This window comes from Poecilia mexicana, unplaced genomic scaffold (genome assembly GCF_051168715.1).
Source record: "Poecilia mexicana isolate PSO_F unplaced genomic scaffold, ASM5116871v1 scaffold_18, whole genome shotgun sequence".
Taxonomy (NCBI): domain Eukaryota; kingdom Metazoa; phylum Chordata; class Actinopteri; order Cyprinodontiformes; family Poeciliidae; genus Poecilia; species Poecilia mexicana.
Window position 1 is genome coordinate 6,349,908 of NW_028263387.1, and position 22,685 is coordinate 6,372,592.

A 22,685-nucleotide genomic window follows, 5' to 3' on the forward strand; every position below is an offset into this window, starting at 1 on the left:
GCAAGTCTCGGGCACAACGCAAGCAAGAAAAATTCAAACATACCACAGCCTCTCCTGTGTTACCTGAACCTGAGGTACAGCTAGACTTTGAAATTCCTGATAATATTAGTGAGCTGCAGCACCAGGACAGAAGTCTGGCTGACCTTATGAAAAGAGTTGAAGAAGGTGAAACTGCAGAGGAATTTTACATGCAAAATGGCATCCTCTATAGGAGACATGGAGAATTACAACAGCTTGTGTTACCCAGAAAAGTCAGGAAAACAGTATTGATTTTGGGCCATTCAGTTCCCTGGGCTGGCCACCTGGGGAAACATAAAACTATAGCCCGAATCAAACGGTGTTTCTACTGGCCTGGATTACACAAAGATGTTGCCAGTTTTTGCAAGAGTTGTCCTCAGTGTCAAAAAACATCCACCAGATTTGCAGCGAGAGCGCCTCTTCAGCCTCTTCCTATTATAAATACACCATTTGAACGTTTGGGCATGGATGTAGTAGGTCCAGTGGAGAAGAGCAAATCAGGTAACCGATTTATGTTGGTTATCACTGATTATGCCACAAAGTATCCAGAAGTGTTCCCTCTGAAATCTGTTAAGGCTAAGACTGTTGCCTTTTGCCTGGTTCAGTTTTTTTCACGAGTGGGGTTTCCCAAAGAAATACTGACTGATCAAGGGACAAATTTTATGTCCAAACTACTGAAGGATGTGTATAAACTGATTGGCATTAGGGGACTGAGAACCACCCCATATCACCCACAAACTGATGGACTCACAGAGAGGTTTAATCAGACTCTTAAGAACATGCTTCGTAAGTTCATCAATGAAGCTGGGTCTGATTGGGATCAGTGGCTCCCTTACCTCTTGTTTGCATATCGGGAGGTACCCCAAGCCTCTACCGGGTTTTCCCCCTTTGAGTTGCTTTTTGGGCATGAGGTGCGAGGTCCACTGGCCCTTTTGAAGGAAAGGTGGGAGGGGGAGAAACCTGTAAAAGAACCTGTTAATACAATTTCTTATGTCCTCCAGATGAGAGAGAAGTTGGAAAAGATGACCTCATTGGCTCAGGAACATATGCGTGTTTCTCAACAGAAGCAAAAAACCTGGTATGATCAAACTGCTCATGTAAGGAGTTTTGAACCAGGTCAAAAGGTATTGGTACTGTTACCTACTGATGACAGCAAGTTTTTGGCTCAGTGGCAAGGTCCATATGAGGTTGTTCAAAAACTGGGTCCTACCACCTACAAGATCTGTACTCTAGACCAAAGACGCAGTACTAGAGTTCTTCACATTAATCTGCTAAAGGAGTGGGTCTCGAGGCCTGAGGGGAAGCAAGATGCATTTTTCATCAGAAGTGTATCAGATGAGGAGGTGGAGGAACAATACCTGCCTCTACCATCAGCTTCTGCTCTTGACCTGAGTCATCTCTCCCCAGAACAGCAGGTGCAAGTGAGAGCCCTTTGTAACATCAATTTGTTTCATGATAATCCTGGACGTACTGACTATATTGAACATGATATTCGTCTGAAAGAGGATGCAGTTGTGAAACGAAGGAGCTACAGAATCCCTGAGCGTCTTCTTGGCCCTTTAAAAGAGGAGATTGAATTAATGCTTTCTCTGGGCATCATTGAGACTTCTCACAGTGACTGGTGTAATCCTATTGTCCTTGTACCAAAAAAGGATGGCACCATGAGGTTCTGTATAGACTTCCGCTATTTGAACTCTGTTTCCAAGTTTGACTCGTATCCAACTCCCCGTATTGATGATTTGATTTGCTGTCTTGGAAAAGCAAAATATCTTACTACCATTGATCTCTCTAAAGGTTATTGGCAGGTTCCCCTTACCACCAGGTCTCGTGAGCTAACAGCTTTCCGGACACCTTGGGGCCTCCATCAGTTCACCGTCATGCCTTTTGGGCTACATGGAGCACCTGCGACCTTCCAGAGGCTTATGGATAAGGTACTGGGAGGTCTTTCAAATTTTGCATCTGCCTATTTAGATGATATTGTTATCTACAGTAACAGCTGGGAGGACCATTTGCAACATCTTAAGGCTGTTTTTGAGACCCTTTATGCTGCAGGTTTGACTGTTAATGCAGCTAAATGCACCCTGGCCAAGAAGGAAGTTCAATATCTTGGACATATTATTGGCAATGGAGTCATCAAACCTCAGATCCAGAAGGTTCAAGCAATTCAGTCATGTCCTCTGCCACAGACCAGGACACAGCTAAAATCCTTCCTTGGAATGTCGGGTTGGTACCATAAGTTCATTCCTAATTTTTCTGCCAGAGCTGCTGTGCTTACAGATATGACCAGCCCCAAGAGACCTAATCAGCTTCAGTGGTCGGAGGAAGCAGAGAGAGCTTTTAAGGACATCCAAGGTGCCTTGAGTGGACCTCCTACATTACACTGCCCTGACTTTGACCAGCCATTTATTTTGCAAACTGATGCATCTGGGCGTGGGCTGGGTGCAGTGCTGCTTCAAGGGCCTCCAGGGGGCCGTCATCCAATTGCTTTTATAAGCAGAAAGCTCTACCCAAGGGAAACTCGATACTCCACTATAGAAAAGGAGTGCCTAGCTGTGAAGTGGGCTTTAGATTCACTCAAATATTATCTGTTGGGGACACAGTTCATCCTAGAAATGGATCACAAGGCTCTGAAGTGGCTTGAAAGAATGAAAGACTCAAACAGTAGAATAACGCGTTGGTACCTGGCGATGCAACCATTCCAGTTTGATGTCCATCATATCCCTGGGAAGCTGAACTCTACTGCCGACTACCTGTCACGCTGGCCCATGGAGTTTCCAGAAGAGGGGGAGTGTGTAGAGGTTCCTCCACCTTTTCCTCAGTGTTAGTATTTATTTAAATGTTTTCATATAATATATTTAGATTTTCACTTTTTCTTTGGTGGGTTTTCTTTGGTGGTGGTTATTGCGTTGGGTTGTTTACTAATTTGGGTGCACACATTTAGTAAACGCCTTATGTTTTTTTAAGATCATTAATTATTTTGTTTGCTGAGTTTAAGGACTGGCTGACAGAAGGGGGTTGGCTGAAAGGAACACCAGGAAGTGGAACAGTCCATCAGGCTGCTGGATGCAGGGGACTTGATGTGGAAAAAATCTGCCTCTCTCCACTAATGGCATAATTGTTAAAACCTTTTTTTGGTGTTAGGTTATTTGGTTTTTATAGTGGTGTTTAAGTCAAAATGTTTTAGTTTAAATTAGTCATTTATGTTTATACATTATTTGTCTTTGTCTCTTTCCCTACCCCTCCTCGTTTGTGTAGGCTAGCCTGTTTGTATAAATTTCCCTGTGTGTTCATTGTGTGAGGTCAGTCTTTGGTTTGTTATCTTGAGTTATGTTTGCCTTAGTTGATTTCTTTTGGGCCCATTTTGTTATATTTTTTTAGATTTGTTGTTGAAACCTTTTGTTAAGATGTTTTTGGGAAAAATAAATAGAAGATATATTTTTATATATGCCTTTGTCCTTGTCCTTGACTGGTCGGACCATCACACTAAGCAACTTTTGTTTAGGTTGCCCTTGTTTAATGGATGCATTTTTTGCCATGTTTATTACATTGAAATAAGTATATTACAATGTGATTTTTGCTAACTTTTTGTCACTCTTTGAGTATATTCTTTTATTTATAAAAACAGTTAAAACAAAGAAGCCTGACTTAAAAGAAAGTCATTCTGATATTAAAAACTGAAATGCAAAAGAAACCAGTTACATTTTTCTGGAACTTTTACATACGCATCAGGTTTGACACTATGCTTCCTTTTTAAAAAGCAGTGTTTATTTCTTTATATGGCCTATTGTTTAATACAGTCTAGTTATTATAAAGAACAATATGTTGCCCTCATTTGTTTACTTGTGATTGTACTCATCAGAATCACTCCATGGTTTTGTTGTCACAAAAGTCGGAGCCCTCTCCCTCAGTCTAGAGCTGAAGCACTGCTTTGTGGGTCGTTACTCTTGACAAAGCCGTGGGTAAAAAAAACACAAACCTGTCCTAAAGATATTTGGCAAATGGAAAGTGTAACTATTCACTTCAGCACACACAAAGAATAAACCAGTCAGAGGCTGGCGACAAACAATGTGGATCACATAAATCAGTGAGTGGTCCAACCTGCTTTAGCAGACGTATCTCATTCTTCTTCGCCGTCACCTGTATCTCACGTCAACGTGGAGCATTTCTTGGCCCGGTGCCGCTTCATGTTTGCTTTTATCAGTTCTCATCTATCTTAAGGGCACCTGGCACTTCGATTAGAGTGATGTTTACATTGTTTGGGTAATTCCGAAGCATTGACTTCATTCTTCACACATTTTTTTCATTTTTTTTTTCAAAGGTATTTGTTGCAGTGACTGGGGTCAATGTCCTGTTGTTGAGGCCCAGTTGTTTGACCCTCACCTGCTGTCAAGACAAGTCAGCTCACATTAGTTTTTTGAGATATTTTCATACACAGGTTGACAAGGTGACTGAGGTATAGAGAAGTCTTGCCCCTGTGCTTATAAATGTGTAAAAGAGCCGAATGTTTCCGTTTGTTTGAAGCCATTTTTAGAAATGTACAGTAAGCTGTCGCTGTCTTCATTTCAAATAGAAGAAATTTTTAAGATTTTAGGATCTAATTTTTCAGAAACTTTTGTGTTTTAAACTCTAAGATCTTCTAGTGTTTATATTTACAATTTTATTCTGATGGGCCACAGTTTACTCTCATCAGCTTACTGCAATGTGAGCATTAAAAAAAACATATTTAGTTTTCACCAAGCACTGTTTAAATTGTAAAATTTTACCAAGTGTTTTTGGTCTAGTTACAGTACAGTTGTAATAAGACAAGACTTAACTTGCAATTAACTTTTCAGGAAGATATAGGAGTTTGTTTTAAGTCAATAATTAATTGGTACTGATGAAAAAGAACTAGTTTCACAGGCAGAATTTTTTCACTTGTAACATGGTCTTGTTATAAGTGAAATAATCTGCCAGTGGAGCTAGTACATATTTAAATACATATTAAGGACTTGTTTAGTTAAAAACTAACTTACAAGTAACTTTTTAGAAATACTTGATTGACATAAACACAAAGTTTTACTGTCTGACTCAACCTGCTCCAACTATAGGAGAGTAACAGGAATGAGGAAAAGAAATCCCTAAAGTGGCTTTTAAAGGAAATACATGAACTATGTTTGAGAAGGAAGCTATAAAAAAAAAAAAAAAAAAAAAACTTCCTGGATTTTGTTGTGATTATCAAGGCTGAGGTTTGTTTTTGTGCATTTTTTTTTTCCATACGTTTGAATTCTCAGTGCCCACAGAATCGCCTCTATAGTTCAATAAAAGTTTACATTTTATTGCGTTTGCATTCAGCCAGTCTCAGTGGAACAAAGTCTGTTGTCAATTTTTAAACTTTTGAAGTTCCATTTGAACTTGACTAGTTGTAGCCTCCTTTTCCACCAACCAGAAACGTCATCTCTGTTACAGTGAAAAGTCATTTGACCAGGTCAGTCATCCACACTGGGTGGGGTTGAGTGTATCGTCTTCCATCTGGACTCAAGTGAGGGTTTTTTCTTTAAAATGATCAGTTTTATGACGTTTTGAGTGATAAGTGTCACCTGGATATTAACACGAAGGCGCCAACTCTGTTTTTCAACAATTTTGCAACCAAAAACATGGCTATGATACAAAACATCTTAGTGACCATAATTACTCATTATTGGCTGCATTTTAACTTCCATTGTTCTATGGTTTCCAGTTTACTGTTCATGCTGAAAACATCTGACAATTTTTTTTTTCCTCCAGACGTGCTTTGATAAGGTGGCCCTTCCACATTTTTTCAGGCCTTCATGCTGGCATTGCAGCACAAGCACGCGGTGTTCATGCAGTGTTTACTGGAATATTTTCTGATCAAAACTGGTCTCCGTGTGTCTCTACTTCCTGGTTTCAGCCATCCACATGTTACGTCATTAGCCAAACATAAAATACAAATAAACTACTTTTATTAAAGAGGAAAAGGCACACATTCAGAATAATTACAACATTTTAGTCAAGTATATTTAAAAAGAATCTAGTAAAATATTTTTGAAAAAAGTAACATCTTTTCAGCAACGGCTGGAAAAAACTACCAAAGCTATTGCCCCATTTTGGTTTCTTTGTCTTCTTAAAACCGGGATGCTTGATTTTAAATGCGTTGCCACCACCCCTCAGTCTTCAAGTTCAATAAGCTTCTTCAGGTCAGACTTCAACATCTCCTCATCCTCCTCCTCTTCAACCTCCACCTCTATCCCATCCATAGTTTTTTGCAGCTCTTCTTTGATTCGGTTCAGCTCCAGCAACCCGTCCTGCAGGTCCTTACACACCTCTCGGATCTTAGCGGCAAACTCTGTCTTCGCGCCCTTTTTCAGCTCCATGGAATCCTTCGCCAGGAAGAACACGTCCAGAGCCAGGAAGAGGCCCGACATGACTCCCGTGGTGACGCTCATCACCTGCGCGGCTTTAGCAGCGCCGCCGGCGACGCTCAGAACCTGGACGGTGCTGATCAGGCTTTCCGTGTTGATGACTAAAGCCTTCCCAGCCCGACCGCCCTCCTTCATTACATGTTTGACGTTCTGATTCAGGTGCTTCTTCGAGATGCTCTCGGCGTACTTCTCGAAGTTCCACTCCTCGAGCGTCTCCATCCCTTCCTGAAAGGATCGCGAGTTTTGCTCTTATGAATCGGCATCCAACACATTTCTAAACAACTGACACTAAGAAATCATCACACAAAAAGAAAAACTAATATACTTGGGCAACTGTGCATCAAAATAAAATACATTTCTGCCAAAAAAAACAAACAAAAAAAAACAACCCTCAACTGTCAAAATTTCTAGGAAAAAAACTCAGAACACAAGTTGAAAGTGATCAACTTTTTGAATTTAGAACATTTTTCAAAAGTTGAAAATGTTCAAGGAAAAAAAAAAATTGTAAATTTCTGCCAAAAACATTTCTAGAAAAGACTTGGAAATGTCTGAGTTTCAAGAGTTGAACATTTTCAACTTAAAAATGTTCTTAATTTAAAAAGTTTAACATTTTCAGCTTTTGGAAATGTTCTGAGCTTTTTCTAGAAAATTTGAGGATATTTTTTTTTTTCTTTTTTTTATCAACGGTGGCCCCAATACGTCGTCATACTAATCTAGTCCAACGTCTAGAATGTGTGCACGTTCTGACCTGTAAGAACTCCAAGCAGTCCTTGATGTCCTTAATTTCATCCTGGTAATCTTGGATCATCTTCTCCACCTTCTTGCGGTCGGTCTTTGAATGCAATGTGTCCGTGATGTTGGCCGAGGCAGACGTCAGGCCGCCCGCCGTGGCGATGCCGATGCCCACCGCTGTGACGATGAGCGACGTCCCCGCCGTGAAGGGCGCCAGAATGAGCCCGGTGATGGTGGTGACTGACCCGGCGACGCTGGCCACCCCGCCGCCCACGCTGGCCGTCACCGTCTTCTTGTGGAAGTTGTCTGCCAAGTCGGCCAAGGAGAGGAGTTCCAGGATTCGCTGCTGGAGGGAGGCGCCGCGCTGGTTGAAAAAACGAACGAAAAGACGCGCGGCCATGAAGACTCGGTCGGCGGCTTGTTCCACCACTCTAATCAACAGAATGAAAAAAAAAAAAAAAAAAAAAAAGGTAAAAGAAATGGCAACTACAAATATGCATCTTATGTAAGGTTGAAATTAGGGATATGCTAATTGAATGCCAAGAATCAGCTTTTCCCACAACGTTTTCTGTGGATTTGTTTAATCAAAATAATGTAATACTTCAAAGTTTTTAGTGGTTCTCCATCAGTGTTTCTCACTGTGGGAGAGAAACACTGCTTAACATGTTGTGCTGTGTTATTTATTTGTATCGTATCGTCTTAAGTTACGTTTCCTTCCCTTCGTAGAGGGTTAGGGTTTTTTTGTTGTTTTTTTTAAGTCTAATCTCATCTACTTACAGTATCTTACTCATTCTCGTATTTTATTGCTTTTTTTTTTTTTTTTTACCTCCTGGCCATGAGACTACAAATAGCCTTTTGGCTAACTGGCATTTCATAGCTCATGAATTGTCATGCGTTTGATTAAACTGTCCCCTTTCACATGCATCCAATGAAATTAGTTTCATTATGTTCCAAGCAAAGGTACCAAATACAGTTCTGACACACACATTGGATTGGGACTCTCCATATAAACGGATGCCTAATTTGAAATGTATGATCATCAATGGAGATGATTAGAAAAATAAAGCTATAGAAGAAACCATAAAATGAACATTTAAGCCGCAGTTCAAACAAGTATAGTCTTAAATTAGCAATTTCTTGCTCTTCATTTTAAATCAAACTCAAAAAAAAAAAAATTCAACATGCTCATTTGTTTTACATACTCTTCAGGATCATCATTCTGGTTCGCTTCATTCCACTCATCCCATCCTTGGAGTCAGAGAAGACAAAAAAAAAAAGTTACCTTTATGAAGTTTCAGCTGCAGTGAACAAAAACTACTGAGAGCAAAGCTACCTTCAACAGTTTTCCACCATGAGAGGAGGCCTTCCTCATCCTGCAAATATATATATATATATTTTTTAAATGTTTTTCAGGATGCGTCTGGCTACTCAAATATAATCAGTGAAGCGTAGATCAAAAGAAACAGGCGTACGTCCAGAGGGTCCAGTTGTGTTCCTTCACCAGGTACTGGTACTTCAGCCAGCTGTAGTGTTTGAACTTCAACGTTCTCCTACAGCAAGGATAACATATTTTAGAGTTAACTTTAAAAAAGACCAAATGACAGACGGCATCAAAAAGATTCAAATGTCCAATTCAGAAATGATACATCTTAGTAAAATTGTCTCTTCAGTGAACTCATGTTATCATGTCAGCTCTTATCAGATGATTGCAATGTTCACCCTGTTAATAACAACCTAAATGTAAATGTATTGATCTACTTTCCTGTCCTAATCTGATCTTGGCGAGTCTTTATTCCAGAAAGTTTTCTCCTTATTTATGCATTTAGAATTCAGTTGGCTTCTGTTTATTTAAATGTCTTTGTGAGGCAATTTACAAAAAAAAAAAAAAAAAAAAAAAAAAAAAATCACTTCTATTCAATTGCATACATTCCAACTGATCCTAGTTGTCAAACAGTGCAGTAATTTTTACTAATCAAAGTAATTTCTATTTAAAGGAAACCCAGAATATTGCGCACTGCTAAAATAAAATCTTAAGTGATTTTGGTCTAGTTTCTAATGCAAATATCTTGGTTTTGTCTTTTTTCTGACTAAAGAAAAAAAAATACTAGTTCCACTGGAAGATTTGTTTCCCAACTTATAACATGGGAAGTATGAAATAATTTGCCAGTGGAACTAGTACTTCAGTTTCGATATTAAGAAATTATTTACTTAAAAAAAAAAAACTCCTATCTTGATGAAAAGTTACTTGTACCTTTGTTTTGTCTCAAGTCAAGTGTGCAAAAAAAAAAAAAAAAAAAATTTCAGTTCAGCTCTCCTTGAGTGGAAAACAAAAACAACTTTTCATGTGATGACCTTCATGTGTGATATCCACTTGCCAACAGGAAATGCAGCAACATTTCCCGACAGGAGCCCAATGACCTTAAAAACACCGTGGGATGCTTCGAGCTCATCAGGTTATTAGAGGACACAGTTCCCTTTTCTGAAACTGTGCTACAATTGCCACAGCTCATACAAAGTGACAACAGTTTTAGTGAAGACAATAGGTTGTTGTTGTTCTACCGTGTTTAGATAACTTGGCAAGTGGCAGGGTGAGTTACGCAATTGCAGCCAGTTGCCAGGAAGTAGCCCTTTAACTGGATTGACAAGAAACGCATTAAAAAAATAAAATAAAATTCCCCAACCAATTCCCAAATCTACTCGATAAAAAGTGAAAGCAATGACAAGTGCTGCTAAAATATACACTTTATATCCGTTGCTTTGGATTTGTTTGACTTTCGTCTATTGGATGAAATCACTTAAAAGGAAAAAAAAAACATATTAAAAAAAAATAACTTGCGAAAACTATGCGACTAGCTCAAGGTGAAATGGTGATCAACACCTACAACATTTTTTACAACTTTCACATTCTAAACTACAAACCTGAGGCTGCGCCTGAGCATCTGATGATGGATTTGCAGATTCCTGTAAAGAATAAGGAACATGAATGTATTGCAGGATAAAGATACTGGATTATCAGAAAAAAATACAAAAAACGAATGAATAGTCAAATTGACTGGTGCCTGGAAGTGGCTTATTTTATGCATTGCCAGTCCTAATTAGCGATAAACTAAAATCTAAGTTTTTTCCATACCTTTATATTAACAGGTTACCATAACAGCAGCATTAATGAGGGAAGACGACTCAAAAGCTTCTTTCCAAAAATCACTTAAAGGCAGGATTAAGATGCCTTTTTCACTACGTGTATATCTTGTTAAAGGATCAAGGAGGGTAAAGGTTGCAGTCAACCTGCTGTTACACTCAGTGTGTGATTGTTACAGGCCATTTGTAACGTGTACGTGAATCGCATGCTTTCTTGTCATTAAAGCGCTTCGGTGGCGTGCGCTGAGGCAGAACAGATCCCTGAACATTTGTTTTAGAGTTTCTTCAGGAGAAGCTGTGCTTGAAAATAGAAGAGAAGCAAACATTTTGAACAGCTGATGAATTCAAAATGTTAGAAGTACTGTGATGCTTCCCACATCTGTTGAACTTAATTTTAAGTGTATTTTTTTCCCCCGTAAGGTTCATGGGTAAGGTGAAGAATGGAATGACTGGGAGAAAAAGGTAAACAGTAGCTTCATTCATTTGGAGAAAAACCTTTCACCTAGCCTAGCATTGCTTTAGCCACGCACAAGATCCTCCCAATTTCAGCACCAGAGCCACCTCTTGTACGTTGTGTTATGTCAACTCCAACAAAAAATATGTTTAATGTTGATTTTTGTTTGTTTTAAACTTTCTAAAATGTTGCTAGGCGGCCAGAAACGTATACACACCAACTTTACCTTGGATCCAGACCCAAAAAACGATTTGGGAAGAATTCTTTTGATAATGAAAGTCTGGAAGACAAAGACACATTCAAATGTTACTTTCACAACTAGGTCCTGTTATGCTATGGTGCATCCAGTGCGTGTTAATAATGGCAGTGAAGATTCAGCTTGACAAAATCCAAACAGTCCCCACTGTGTTATTCTTGAAATGACATGAAAAATATCCTATTATTATTATTATTATTATTATTATTATTATTATTCCCAGTGTTGAGATGTTTTTCCAGATAATCTAAAGAGAACCACATGGTAGGAAAAAACAAACACCACCACTACAAAAACTGGGGTTTTCATAAAGATTGGGTAATGTTTATGGCGACCAACCTTAGTCCTTTTCCTTGAGATCTCTGTTGGCTGGTTTCCCACCTCTGGCATGGTGTCAGCGTCTGTGTACCAAATAGTCTGGAGAGGGCAATGGTTTAGTTTGTAACTCGGGCCAATTTAAAATAAGTACATATATACACACACATATATAATGTAATTGATTTTATTGTATTCTCTAAATAAGGGACCTTCAACTCTAGACCTCGAGTCAAAAACACCTGATATAAATCAACTTAGGTAACACATTCCCTCACTGTGTTACCTGAGGGAATGAATATTCTAAGAGAAACTATTTTCCCAAAAGACTGATGAGATATCTACACCCTCATATCAAGAACTGATCATTAAAAAAACAAACCACTATCAAATAACATTGCTTCCAGTAAGTTAACACCACCACCATGTGATTTTTACCCAGTCACATGCTTAGCATTGTTGTAGCGAGACATCAGACTTCTATTTTTACATCTGAATCTATGACGGATGACAAGTCACCCACTATAACGACATCTACGTCATAACTTACATGTCTCTCTATAGCGCTGTCGTCTAGACTTTCAGAGCTGCTGGAGTTCTCACTGTGTATAGCTCGCTCAACCTGATGAATCAGAGTGAAATACTGAGTCAACATCAGCTCCATTAGTTAAACAGAACAAACTACACACAATATTGATGGACCGGATTCTAATGTAGTAAATGCAAGCCATTTTTGATATACAGGTACAGCTCAAAAAAGACACTTCCCTCCTGTCAGAAAGCAAATATACGTTGTATCTGAATTCAATATATGTTGAGTGAAATATTTTAAGCCTTTATTATAGCTTACAGGATGATGGAAATCCAAAATTTGGTGTCTCATGTAATAGCCAATTTTAAAACCACCAAAAAAGTTAAGTATTAATGATCTAGTTTCTAGTGCAAATATCTTGGTCTACTCAAAATGAGACAGCATTAACTAGTAAGTGACTTTTCAGCAGGATATAGTAGCTTTTTTTAAGTCAACAATTCTTCATATTGATGAAAAAGTACTAGTTCCACTGGTAGATTATTTCACATATAGCTAGTATATCAATACTAATGAATCAATGACTTAAAACAAGTAACTATATCTTGTTGAAAAGTTACTTGCAAATTAGTTTTGTCTTATTTCAAGTGTGATAAGATATATGCACTAGAAACTAGACCAAAAATACTCAGTAAGATTTTGTGTTTTTGCTGTGAATGAGTCAATGTTATGGTCATATTATGGCGTACACGATAAACGGGAAGACTGCTGACTGGACAGATGTCCTGAAGACAGTCAGACACCCTCCACAAGGAAGGCAAGTCACAAAAAGACATTGCAAAAGAGGGGGGTATTCAATATGCCAGATCCAAACATATTCACTGAGCATTGAATGGAAGTGAGACATGGTCAGAAATGTGAACAAGCGTTGGTAATCAAGAATCTGTGGCAACTTCAGAAGGAGTGGACTGAGGGTACAGTCCACCGCATCAGTTGAGCAGGGCTGGGGAGAAAGAACTGGACTGTTGCTCAATCGTCCAAAGTTATCTATTCAGATGAACTTAAAGTTTCTATTTTGTTTGGTAACCATTATCACAAAGCTGAGAGGAAGAGTGGAGAGCTATGGAAAATCCACTTTGCTTGAGGTCCAGTGTGAAGTTTCCAGTCAGTGATGGTTTGGTGTCTGCTGGTGTTGGTTCACTGGGTTTTCTGAAGTTCACAGTTAAAGTTGTCTGCCATGAAGTTTTAAAGCCCTTTTGTGTTTCCTTATGCTGAAAAGTCTTAGCTTTCCAGCAGGAATTAGCACCCGTCCAGACTGCCGAAGGTGTCAAAAGCAGATCCAATAACTGTTCTGAATTGGTACACAATGCGACCTGGACCTCAGAGAAGACGATGAGAAACACCAGACCAAAAATGAAGATGACCTATCAAAGCACCTTTGGCATTTTCATTAATTTCACACCATAATCATCAAAATTATTTAAAAAAATTAAAAGGTTTTACATTTACACCATGTTTAATAACTATATACACCAGTTTCACTTTCTGAAGCAACAGTAAAAATGCTGAACTTTGACGACAGACAAATTCTTTGAGGTGTACCTGTACGTGGGTTTAACTTTCCAACGGTGACACACAAAGAAAACTTAATGCGTTAAAGAGCTTCATGAGGTCATAAAACAGCTCATGACTGCTGAACCTTTCATACTAAGCTAAATGTCTTTTGTTGCTTTCTCTGCTATATTTACCTCTGTCATATCAGACGGAACAGGTGAGTCAGTCTCACAAGCGTCATCCGTCACCTGTGTCAGCAGAGATCAGTGAAAAGTTAAATAAGATTAAAAATATCAGAGGTTTATAGCTTGTGAAAATGGGTTCTTCTGATGTGAAGTTGATTAAATCTTTACCTGTGTGCGTGACTTGAAGGGGTTTACTTTCTGCATCATCCCTTTAAACATCCCAGGATTCTACAATAAAAACATAAAAAGATACTGAATAAAAGAAATAGATCTGCTCCTAAGTTTTGAAATCACGTCCTTTGGCAACACCTAGTGGTTATGCCAAGAATGACACTGACAATACTCGTCAAAGTCAAAACCCATCTTATTAGTTTCCCCCTAATATGCCTCGACTATAGTCGCCAGGTTGCAGATGCACATTAATATGTTATGAAAGCACAAGGTAGAATATGCTTAGTAACAAAATTCTAATAAATTTAACTTATATGGTGTAATTACATAGGGACTTTTAAATATTTATTCCTATATTTTATGATTATGGCTTAAATCTAATCAAACCACAGAATATCTTCATTTCATTATTTTAGGTTTTTATTAGTCTTTTGTAATATTGAAATTTCCTGAAAATCTGAATTTTTGGGTTTTCATTAACTGTAAGCCATAATAATCAAGATTAACAAAAACAAACACTTAATGTCTAAATTATGAGGTCCACATTTAAAGTTGAATGACTGAAATTTTCAATGATATTCCAGTTCATTGATTTGCACCTGTAAATACGTCCAGCAAGTTTCAACAAGTCGTAGTTTGAAATCATTGCATTGTGCGCCATCTTGTGGTAACTATAAATATTACACCATTAGTGTAATGCTCTATGTAAATCAGAGCAGAAGTTTTCTCCCAATGAACTTTCTTCTTAGATAACAGTTGTGCATCTGCCATTTTAGAGTTTTGTCTAGTTCAGCCCCTTTGTATCACTTTTATGTCAGGAAATGTGTGTTTAAGGTGCAGATCTAAATAAATCTTAGTTCTTTGCACCAACCTGCTTCTCTGGCACATTGTTGTTGTCCGTTAGGCTTCCAGAGGAAGAGGAGATGTCACTGTGTAGAGACCGAGTGTCCTGAAGGGGCTGAAATGAAAGCCAGAGAAAAGCCAACAGACAATGAGGAGGAACTGTGTGTAAACAAGTTTCCAAATGTCCCTCTAGGTTTCCTAGACAGTCAGACACCACATATCAGGACTTTTTTTAAAAATACCTTGGGCTGGGAGGATTTGAATGGGTTGACTTTCTGAATCATGCTTGACATCACCCCTGGATTCTACGTGATGAAGCATTAGAACCAGATTAGAATCGAAACTCAGCACAAACAGGTTATCTGGAAAAGACGGGAGAGAATGCAGCTTACCCGTTTGTCTTGAAGGTCTCCGTCAGACTCCTGTGCAGGGTCACCGTGAGCGTCGCTATTGGGCTGCTTTAAACACAAATGAGAAAAGAAATTAGATACTTTAGTGCAAATGCCCCACAGAAATCCTGGTTTCAATCAAGATGGGAAATTTCTAGTCGTTACGCTTGCAAAAAGTGTTTACACCACTGAACTTTGTCCACATTTGTGATGTGGAAAAGACAGTGTTCAATAGATTTTATTGGGTTTAGGTAATAGGTCAGCACACAGCACTGCATAGATGTGAAATTGTAGGAAAGGGATTTATGGTTTCACAAAAAAAAAAAATAATAATGTTCAGCCCCCTTTACTGTGATTCCACCAAATAGAGTCCACTGTAACCAACTAGAGAGGTTTACAGTTCAGGTAGGAGTTGTGAACTCCATAAATCACAAAATAAGTGGCTGGAAGAAATTTTGTAAGAATTCCTACTTTCAGTTTACCTCAAGAGAGATATCCTTAGATACCACTCACTTCCATGGCTATATAAACCATATGAGCCGCTTTTGATTTCACTTCATCTGAGGTGCCAATGCACCTCGCAGATGCAAACCGACATCCCCTACCTATGTAGACTGAAGAGAACAGCCTGACAGAATAAAACCATTATAATACAAGTCAAAACGTTAAGTCTAAAACTTATAAACTCTGTTGTAAACAGGAGCACAGGACGTCAACATGAGCATTTCAAAATATCCTCAAGAGTTACTCATAAAGAAAGTGAAATAAATGGAACAGGGGCTTTAACACAGCCCTGAGGAGCACCTATATTAATGTGCTGTTGGTTTATGAAAAAGAGGGGGCGAAAACAAAACACTGAATGACAAAATGATAGACAAATTAAATTTAGAAGTTAGCAGACAAGGTAAATGTGTATCTAGAAAGAGTAGAAACATGAACATCTTTCCAGGATGCAAACCAACTGAACTAGTCGATACCTGTGCTGAAGACTTGAAGGGATTCACTTTCTGCATGGCTCCTTTGAACATAGGACTCTGCAACACAAACACAGATCAGCCAAAGACAAACTAGTCAACATCTTCCTGGAATCTCATTATCAAGACAGCAGCTTCTGTTGGAGATCTTTTATTAGCTCGACACAATCAGCACTTTGTTTAGGCAACATCGAGTTTCAAAATATCTCAGTCAGCTGCTTTGATTTGCCAGTAATTTAGGCAGAGCCATGCAACCTGGGGCGGAATTAGTCGCTTTTACATTTAGTTTAAATTTATCAGTAACCTCAAATGAATTCCAAGAAATTTAATAACTGGAAGTTGCAAATTTCAGTGAAACCGCCGGTCACACAGCGTGATCATGGTAAGACTTATTCACTGACTCAGTAGCCAATCGTTTTTTATTTTGGCCTTTAACGATGACTTGTAAAACTGTTTATATCTCTTGAATCTTTCTACATTTTGCAACTTTATAATCACAAAACACAAACTGTCTATGGTTTTCTCAGTCAGAGTGGAGGGATGGAAGATATCTGCTGAGCTGTTTATGGTCGTCCTAGAAAGTTGTTTATGGTCCTAGTCAAGTTGTTTTTTTAGGCCTCCAACAGGTTTTAATCCGACGCTGAACAGCCTTCCTGTCGGTTTAATAAATGCATCTCCACAGCCAGATGCTTCCACGTCGTTTACAGGGTAAACAACTTGAACACCGATTACCCTGCAAAACTGGGTGATGTGCTTTACTAGCTTGGTTTTTCAACACAAACAACATTTTGCATGTAGCCCAAGAGGGTTAATGTTGACCTCCTTCGACAACAGCACCTTCTTCAACATTTGCTGTGTCAAACATGTAGGAGACACATGGTAACATGCACCTGTGTCTAAACAACTAATTTTTTCAGAACAGCTTGAGGCTAGAAACTCTGTTCCTACATGACTGGAAGCCAGTGCATAAAGACATGTTTACAAAGACATGGATGAGTGAGTCTGGTGTGGAAGAACCTGACTGGCCCCTATACAGCCCAGATCTCAATCTAATAGAACACCTTTCAAGATGAATTAGACCTGATAATGCAAGGCAGTCTTTCTCATCCAGCATCAGTGTCTGACCACACATATCTGACTCTGAAAGAAAGAGTCAAAATACTAATGAAACTCAACCTTAAACCTTCCCAGAAGAGTTGAAGCACAAGGTGGGCAGGCATTGTATTAATCCTTAGTGATTGAAAATAGGACACAACATGCTATAAAACAGTTTTAAAATCACAAATAATTGTACTTTGCATGGTGAACTCCACTCTGCAGACTCACATCTACTGTGACATCTCCTAGTCAAATACAAAGGCGGAAGTTGTTTGGCTCCAACAGTGAATTTTATCCAATAAAATCACTATTTTTAACAAAACATTATTAAAAACTAACATTGACATTTGGTTTTACAAGAAGGGTGAACTATACATTTATTGAGTTGGACCTTCAGTCTTAGTTGGACCAAACTGTTTAAAGAAAAGTATGCTCCTAAATGTCTCACTGGTTAATATGCAGGAGGAACAAATAGGGCATAACATCTCATTTGAAAGAAAAAAAAACTGTTCAAAAGGAACAAAAGAAGAGCTATAGCTCCCAGCCAGAGTTAGAAATGGGTGTGATTCTAAATAGGATGTGAGAAAAGGAACAAAGACCTGAAACAAAGGACTTTGGGTTAAGTTTCAGCAACTTCCCTACCTGAGACGAGTCTGGGCTCCTTTCTTGTTCCAATGAGTCTGAGGATGGAGTTTTAGGCACCTGTGTGAGAGAGCAAGCTCAGTGGAAACTTTGCCGTCTGACACAGATCAGAAAGACAGGACTGTAGTTACCTGGGAGGCGGACTTGAACGGGTTCACTTTCTGCATGACTCCTTTTAGCATCCCAGGGTTCTGGAACAGAAGTGACACGGGCATTTCCCCATCTACCATGAAACTTCACACACAAAGCTGTTCTGATTGGCCCAACAAGGTGTGTTGTATAACAGTTATCCTCTGGAGCACACATTTTTGTTCTCAACTAGAAAACTGAGGACAGGTGGAGCCTATGAAATGTCAAATATATTTTAAACTAGGAAAACTTCAAGCCTTAAAATGATGAAGCAAACCACAATCTGCCTTGCCATTTTTTTTATAAACATGGAATTTAAATACACATTTTTTGAAAACCAAGACAATGCAGGATATACTGTGTGTGCCATTGTGTTTAATATAAAAATTGATTGTTTTGAAAAAGAAAAATGAAAAAGGTGAATGAGTCATCCACCAGGACTGCAAACATTCAAATCTTGGCATCAAGGAACAACCAAAGGCTCAGAGACAGGAAAGAAAGTCAATTTGCATTGCAAAGCAGTTAGTGTTTGCAATTTTGTACATTATTATCACAATAAATCCCTCAAAATATTGTGTTAACAAATTTAAGTTCATGTTGTCCACCCCTAGTGCTCAGTTTCTTTAAGAAAATATGTAAAATGACACCCCAACTATTCAAATGATATATCCATATTGTTAAATGAAAATATAATGAAAACAAATTAATAACATAAAAAGAAGAGCTGGCAGTTGGTTAAATTCAATGGATTTCCTATTTGTACATTAAAAATTCCATCCATGCCATTTCACTAAATCACAAGTCAGCATTTTATTTTACAGGTTAGCATTTTGTCATCCGTTTTGTGCTGCTTCTTTATACCAGTCTTATTACAGTATTATTCCATCTCAAGGAATTTGGAGTCAAGAGACATTCTTCCAAAAGACACCTAGACAAGTTAGCGCAAATCCTATATATTTTTTATATCACCTAGCTCTGAAAAGTTCAATTAGAAGAGGCTTACTGGTGACACAATGATAAGATCTCCAGTTTTCTGATACCGATTTGAATGGAAAACAACCTGCCTGAGTTAGTAGCCTCCTTTCTGAACATAGATCCTCGTGCCTGTTCAACAACACAAACAAAACTATCCTCACTCACCTGTGTGGAGTCTGTTGCCTGTTCTGACGATTCAGAGGAAGAAGTTTGGCCGACATTCGATGACGAAGAGGTTGCCTAAGTAGAAGAAACAAGTCAAAGTTATGCAAGTCAAAAAGCTATTGGTTACTCATTAAATGAAACCTTTGTTTTTCTACCTTTGATGATGACTTGAAGGGATTGACCTTCTGCACAACCCCCATCACTCCCGTCTTCTGCTGCTCCCAACGGAAACACAACAAAACCTCCATGAATTAAAGCAAACAGAGCTTACCGATTCTCAATTAGAGGCTGAATAGATAAATGATATCGCACCTTTGTCTTTGGGTCAAGATCATTTGTGTTTTCCAAGAAGAAATGAGGGCTGTAAGTTCACTGACATCATATTTACAATCAAGTTTGAACATTTACCTTTAGGGCTGCATTTGATGCAGGATCCTCCGTTTTGAGGCTGTGTCTGATGGGGTTGTCCAGCTCCTAGTAACGCATAAAAAAACTTTTAAACATGGTTAGGAAGTTATTGTTACAAGTGAGAAGCTAACCCTGAGTTTAATAGAAAGGTATCAGAACATACAGTACGTTACAGACAAGTCAGGGTACCTATGGTAAACCTTCGTCTCCTCTCCAACGGTGCCAACAATGGGCAACAGATGAAAGTAGCCTGATCTGATGACCCACGTTTGCTTTAGGACATGTGGATGGTGGGGTTCATGTGTGTTGCTAGGGAACACAAAGTTACCTAGCATGCTAGGGAACTTTGCAGGTGTGTTGCAAAGTTCCCTAGCATATGTAAGCAATATCATTATTGCTTACATATAATGATATGTAAGCAAGAAATCAGAAACCATATGATGGATGATTTAAGGAAAGTTCGGGTAGGAAATACAGATGCTGCTGTCCAAGCAGCCAGTTATACCCTTTATGGAAAGAATCACAAATCTGAGAATAAATGTAGAATGGCACATGAATGAAAGAACACAACATAAAATTTAAAGTAGAGTAAAGAAAACAGAAGTATTTTGTTGATCATGCAACATCAGCTTACAATGCTTAAAAGGATCTGCTAATTGAGGTCAAATACCACACCTTCCGGGATCTTTGCAGCCCTTCCTGGCAGCATTACGTAGTAGTCATAATGTTACGCCTTATTGTTTCATGCAAGAACAAGTACATAAGTTATTGTCCTGCATTTCCTCACCTCTTTAGTGGGTCTTGGAGGAACCACAGGAGTCTGGGCAGGTGACCCCTTGTCTCTTCTGAACATGTCCATGGTGCTGTAAGCAGAGGTGAGCAGTAACCAGTTACATTTACTTGAACATTTTAGGGGGAATATTTTATTTTTAGGTGTAGATTTTACTCTTACTTGAATAATGTTAGCAGGATGTATCACTTGTCTTATTTGAAGAAAGTAAACTTTCTGGCTAATCTACCTGCTATAAGTTACTCCACTGAATCAAGAGCAAACATGTTATGGAAAAATACAGCAGGTACAGACACCTACAGTTTGCTCAAATGGAGATATAGATGTTGCATTTAAAGGAAATTGATTTAGAAGAGTGTTTCTTGTGCTTAAAATGTGTCATTTTGCCATTCATTGACATTTTTTGTTTTCCATTGTAGGGTTTAAAATACCAGAATTTGCATATAGCTTTACCTTTTTGTCTTTTAACATTTTAAAACATTAAAGCAGATGTTACTCAATACTTCAGTAGCATTTTTGCCTATTTTTTCTACCTACCTAAAGCTGTAAGCATGGCACGATGAGCTCAAAACAAATCAGCATAAGCAAATACAGTTTGTTCTTCCGGCTTCGTGTTCATGACAGACACATTTACATGCACTCAGACTTACAGTTAAAACTAGAAACATAAACTCCCTGTGAAAGTTTCGTGAGGGGCGTGACGTAGAGGCGAACAGTCTAGCTGACTGATAATGTCACGTTGTAACTTTCTGCTAACGAAAACAAAGGAAACAGCTCTTTAAACTGAATACAACGGTCACCTCTTTTTTTTTTTTTTAATCCCCAACCCGCTTTCGTAGCGACCTTTACATTATATCCAACGGAATGCGGGGCAACAAGGACACAAAACTGAGCGAAAAGAGCCTACCTCAGCCGTGCAGTCAGGCAAAAAGTCAATAAAAGCCTCACAGGGGAACAGAATTTCTCACAAGACCCTGTGAAAATCTGTTCCCCCTGTGTCGGGAGCGCGCATTGCAGCCAGAGAAGTGGATTCGGCGGATCTGACCATTTTCACGGCGCTTCTGATCGATTTCTCGGTAAAAACTACTCATATAATCATGTCAATGTTGTAACTTTCAGTTTAATCGGCAGCCATCAAAATAAAAATACATACATAAATAAACGAGGTCTTGTGTGGAGGTCTTTTTACGCTGTTTTGTGTCATTTTAAACGCGAAGAGAATCGATCTTCTTCTTTTTTTCAGCGTTTGCCTCGTAAGCCTCACAAATAAAAGTCAGTCAACAAACACAGGTTTCCAACACGAAGTGTGCATTTATAATTTTTCATTTCTGATAAAGGAGGAGGGAAGCTGGCCGATAGCAGGGCACAAAAATAAAGACTTCCTGAAAAGATCAGTGTAAACTTTTTGGTCAATCCCGTTCTAATGTAAAATAAGGAAAATAAGGACCCTCAACTGCATCTACTTTTAATAACTTCAGGAAATGAAATTATTGTACTTATTAAGTTATTGACAAACAATGTTGTTAAATAACTGTTTTCACATATTGATGTATTAAGTTATGGCTAAGTACATATTTTTTTTATCAAAACATACAAATTATAGTCATGATAAAAAAATTTCATTACCACTCAAAATAAGAATATTAATGTTATAATCACCACTGTTAAGAATAAGTCTCACAGCAATGTAAACCTCATGCTGTAGACCACCGCAGTGGAAACAGGAAAATCCACAACCTCTTTTGCTGCAAACTGAAATATACAGCTTCATTTAATGGTTCAAATTTTAGGTAACAAAGAAATTAATTCACTGTACATATCCATTTTATGTAGGGGGAACATATTATTTTAGGTGGCTGAAAGAGCTAAAATATTTTGTTCCCCTACCCTAACTTTGGGAAAGAAAGAGCAAATGTTTTCAAGCTTGCAGGATTTCTTATTGATCATAGGGGGTGTTATTAATTCTTCAAGTACTTCAATGACTCATGTCTATGCTTTTATTTTGAAGTGGTTCCTTTTATTGGAATGAGGTTTGTTCCGTTTATTTCTTCTTCTTGACGTTCAGTTGATCTGTTTGTTGTTTACCGCAGTCATTGAGATGCAAGTTGTGGTGTTAGTCATGTGTCATGAATAGGTGGATGTTGGTTGTCACTTCTGACAGCACTTATTTAGTTACAAGTGTTTTTGAATGTCTGCTTTGCTCTTAATGGTTGGAATTTAGTGTTGAAACTATCTTTGTATTTGGCTGTTGGTCTTGAGATTTGGGCAGTTGGAAATAGACTGATTCCAGGTGCTGTTCTGCATCATTCAAATTTAAACAGTGCTTTAGAAAGGAATTATTGCTGATATTTAAAGTTTGTTTGCTCACTGATGTTAATTTTTAAATGGTAATTTGAATCTGTATTATTATTGTATTTTCAGAAACTGCTTCAATTTATTTGCACCGTCCTGTCAGTAATTCTTCAGTAAACCATTTAAACACCCTGATGACCAACCAGCCT

The 22,685-nt window shown here is 38.4% G+C and overlaps 1 protein-coding gene across 3 annotated transcripts; it reads right to left on the reverse strand.

The window, feature by feature from the left end:
• Positions 1-5,961: 5,961 nt before the first annotated feature.
• Positions 5,962-21,127, reverse strand: LOC106912199 (uncharacterized). Of its 3 annotated transcripts, none has more exons than XM_088016123.1 (22): positions 21,092-21,127; positions 20,182-20,257; positions 19,395-19,460; positions 19,142-19,201; positions 18,987-19,061; positions 17,849-17,908; positions 17,718-17,777; positions 15,981-16,037; positions 15,007-15,069; positions 14,857-14,919; positions 14,643-14,729; positions 13,769-13,828; positions 13,610-13,663; positions 11,883-11,954; positions 11,357-11,434; positions 10,988-11,041; positions 10,089-10,130; positions 8,642-8,719; positions 8,503-8,542; positions 8,372-8,417; positions 7,186-7,600; positions 5,962-6,662 (listed from the first exon to the last, which is right to left on the reverse strand). In XM_088016123.1, the coding sequence occupies exons 2-22, from the start codon at positions 20,251-20,253 to the stop codon at positions 6,183-6,185; spliced, it is 2,082 nt and encodes a 693-aa protein (XP_087872249.1). In that variant the 5' UTR covers positions 20,254-20,257; positions 21,092-21,127; the 3' UTR covers positions 5,962-6,182. The 3 variants fall into 3 exon arrangements, with proteins under 3 accessions (XP_087872249.1, XP_087872248.1, XP_087872250.1); XM_088016122.1 differs by having other exon boundaries at positions 15,007-15,072; XM_088016124.1 differs by lacking the exon at positions 15,981-16,037 and having other exon boundaries at positions 15,007-15,072.
• Between the last annotated feature and the right edge of the window lie 1,558 nt (positions 21,128-22,685).

What these genes read in the sequence shown, in the direction of transcription:
- LOC106912199 (XM_088016122.1), bottom strand. Translation starts at nt 20,253, where the DNA reads ATGGACATGTTCAGAAGAGACAAGGGGTCACCTGCCCAGACTCCTGTG. An exon ending in CTCCAAGACCCACTAAAGAG is followed by an intron (nt 19,461 to 20,181) that starts GTGAGGAAATGC and finishes ATGCGTTACTAG; the next exon opens with GAGCTGGACAACCCCATCAG. An exon ending in CATCAAATGCAGCCCTAAAG is followed by an intron (nt 19,202 to 19,394) that starts GTAAATGTTCAA and finishes CGTTGGGAGCAG; the next exon opens with CAGAAGACGGGAGTGATGGG.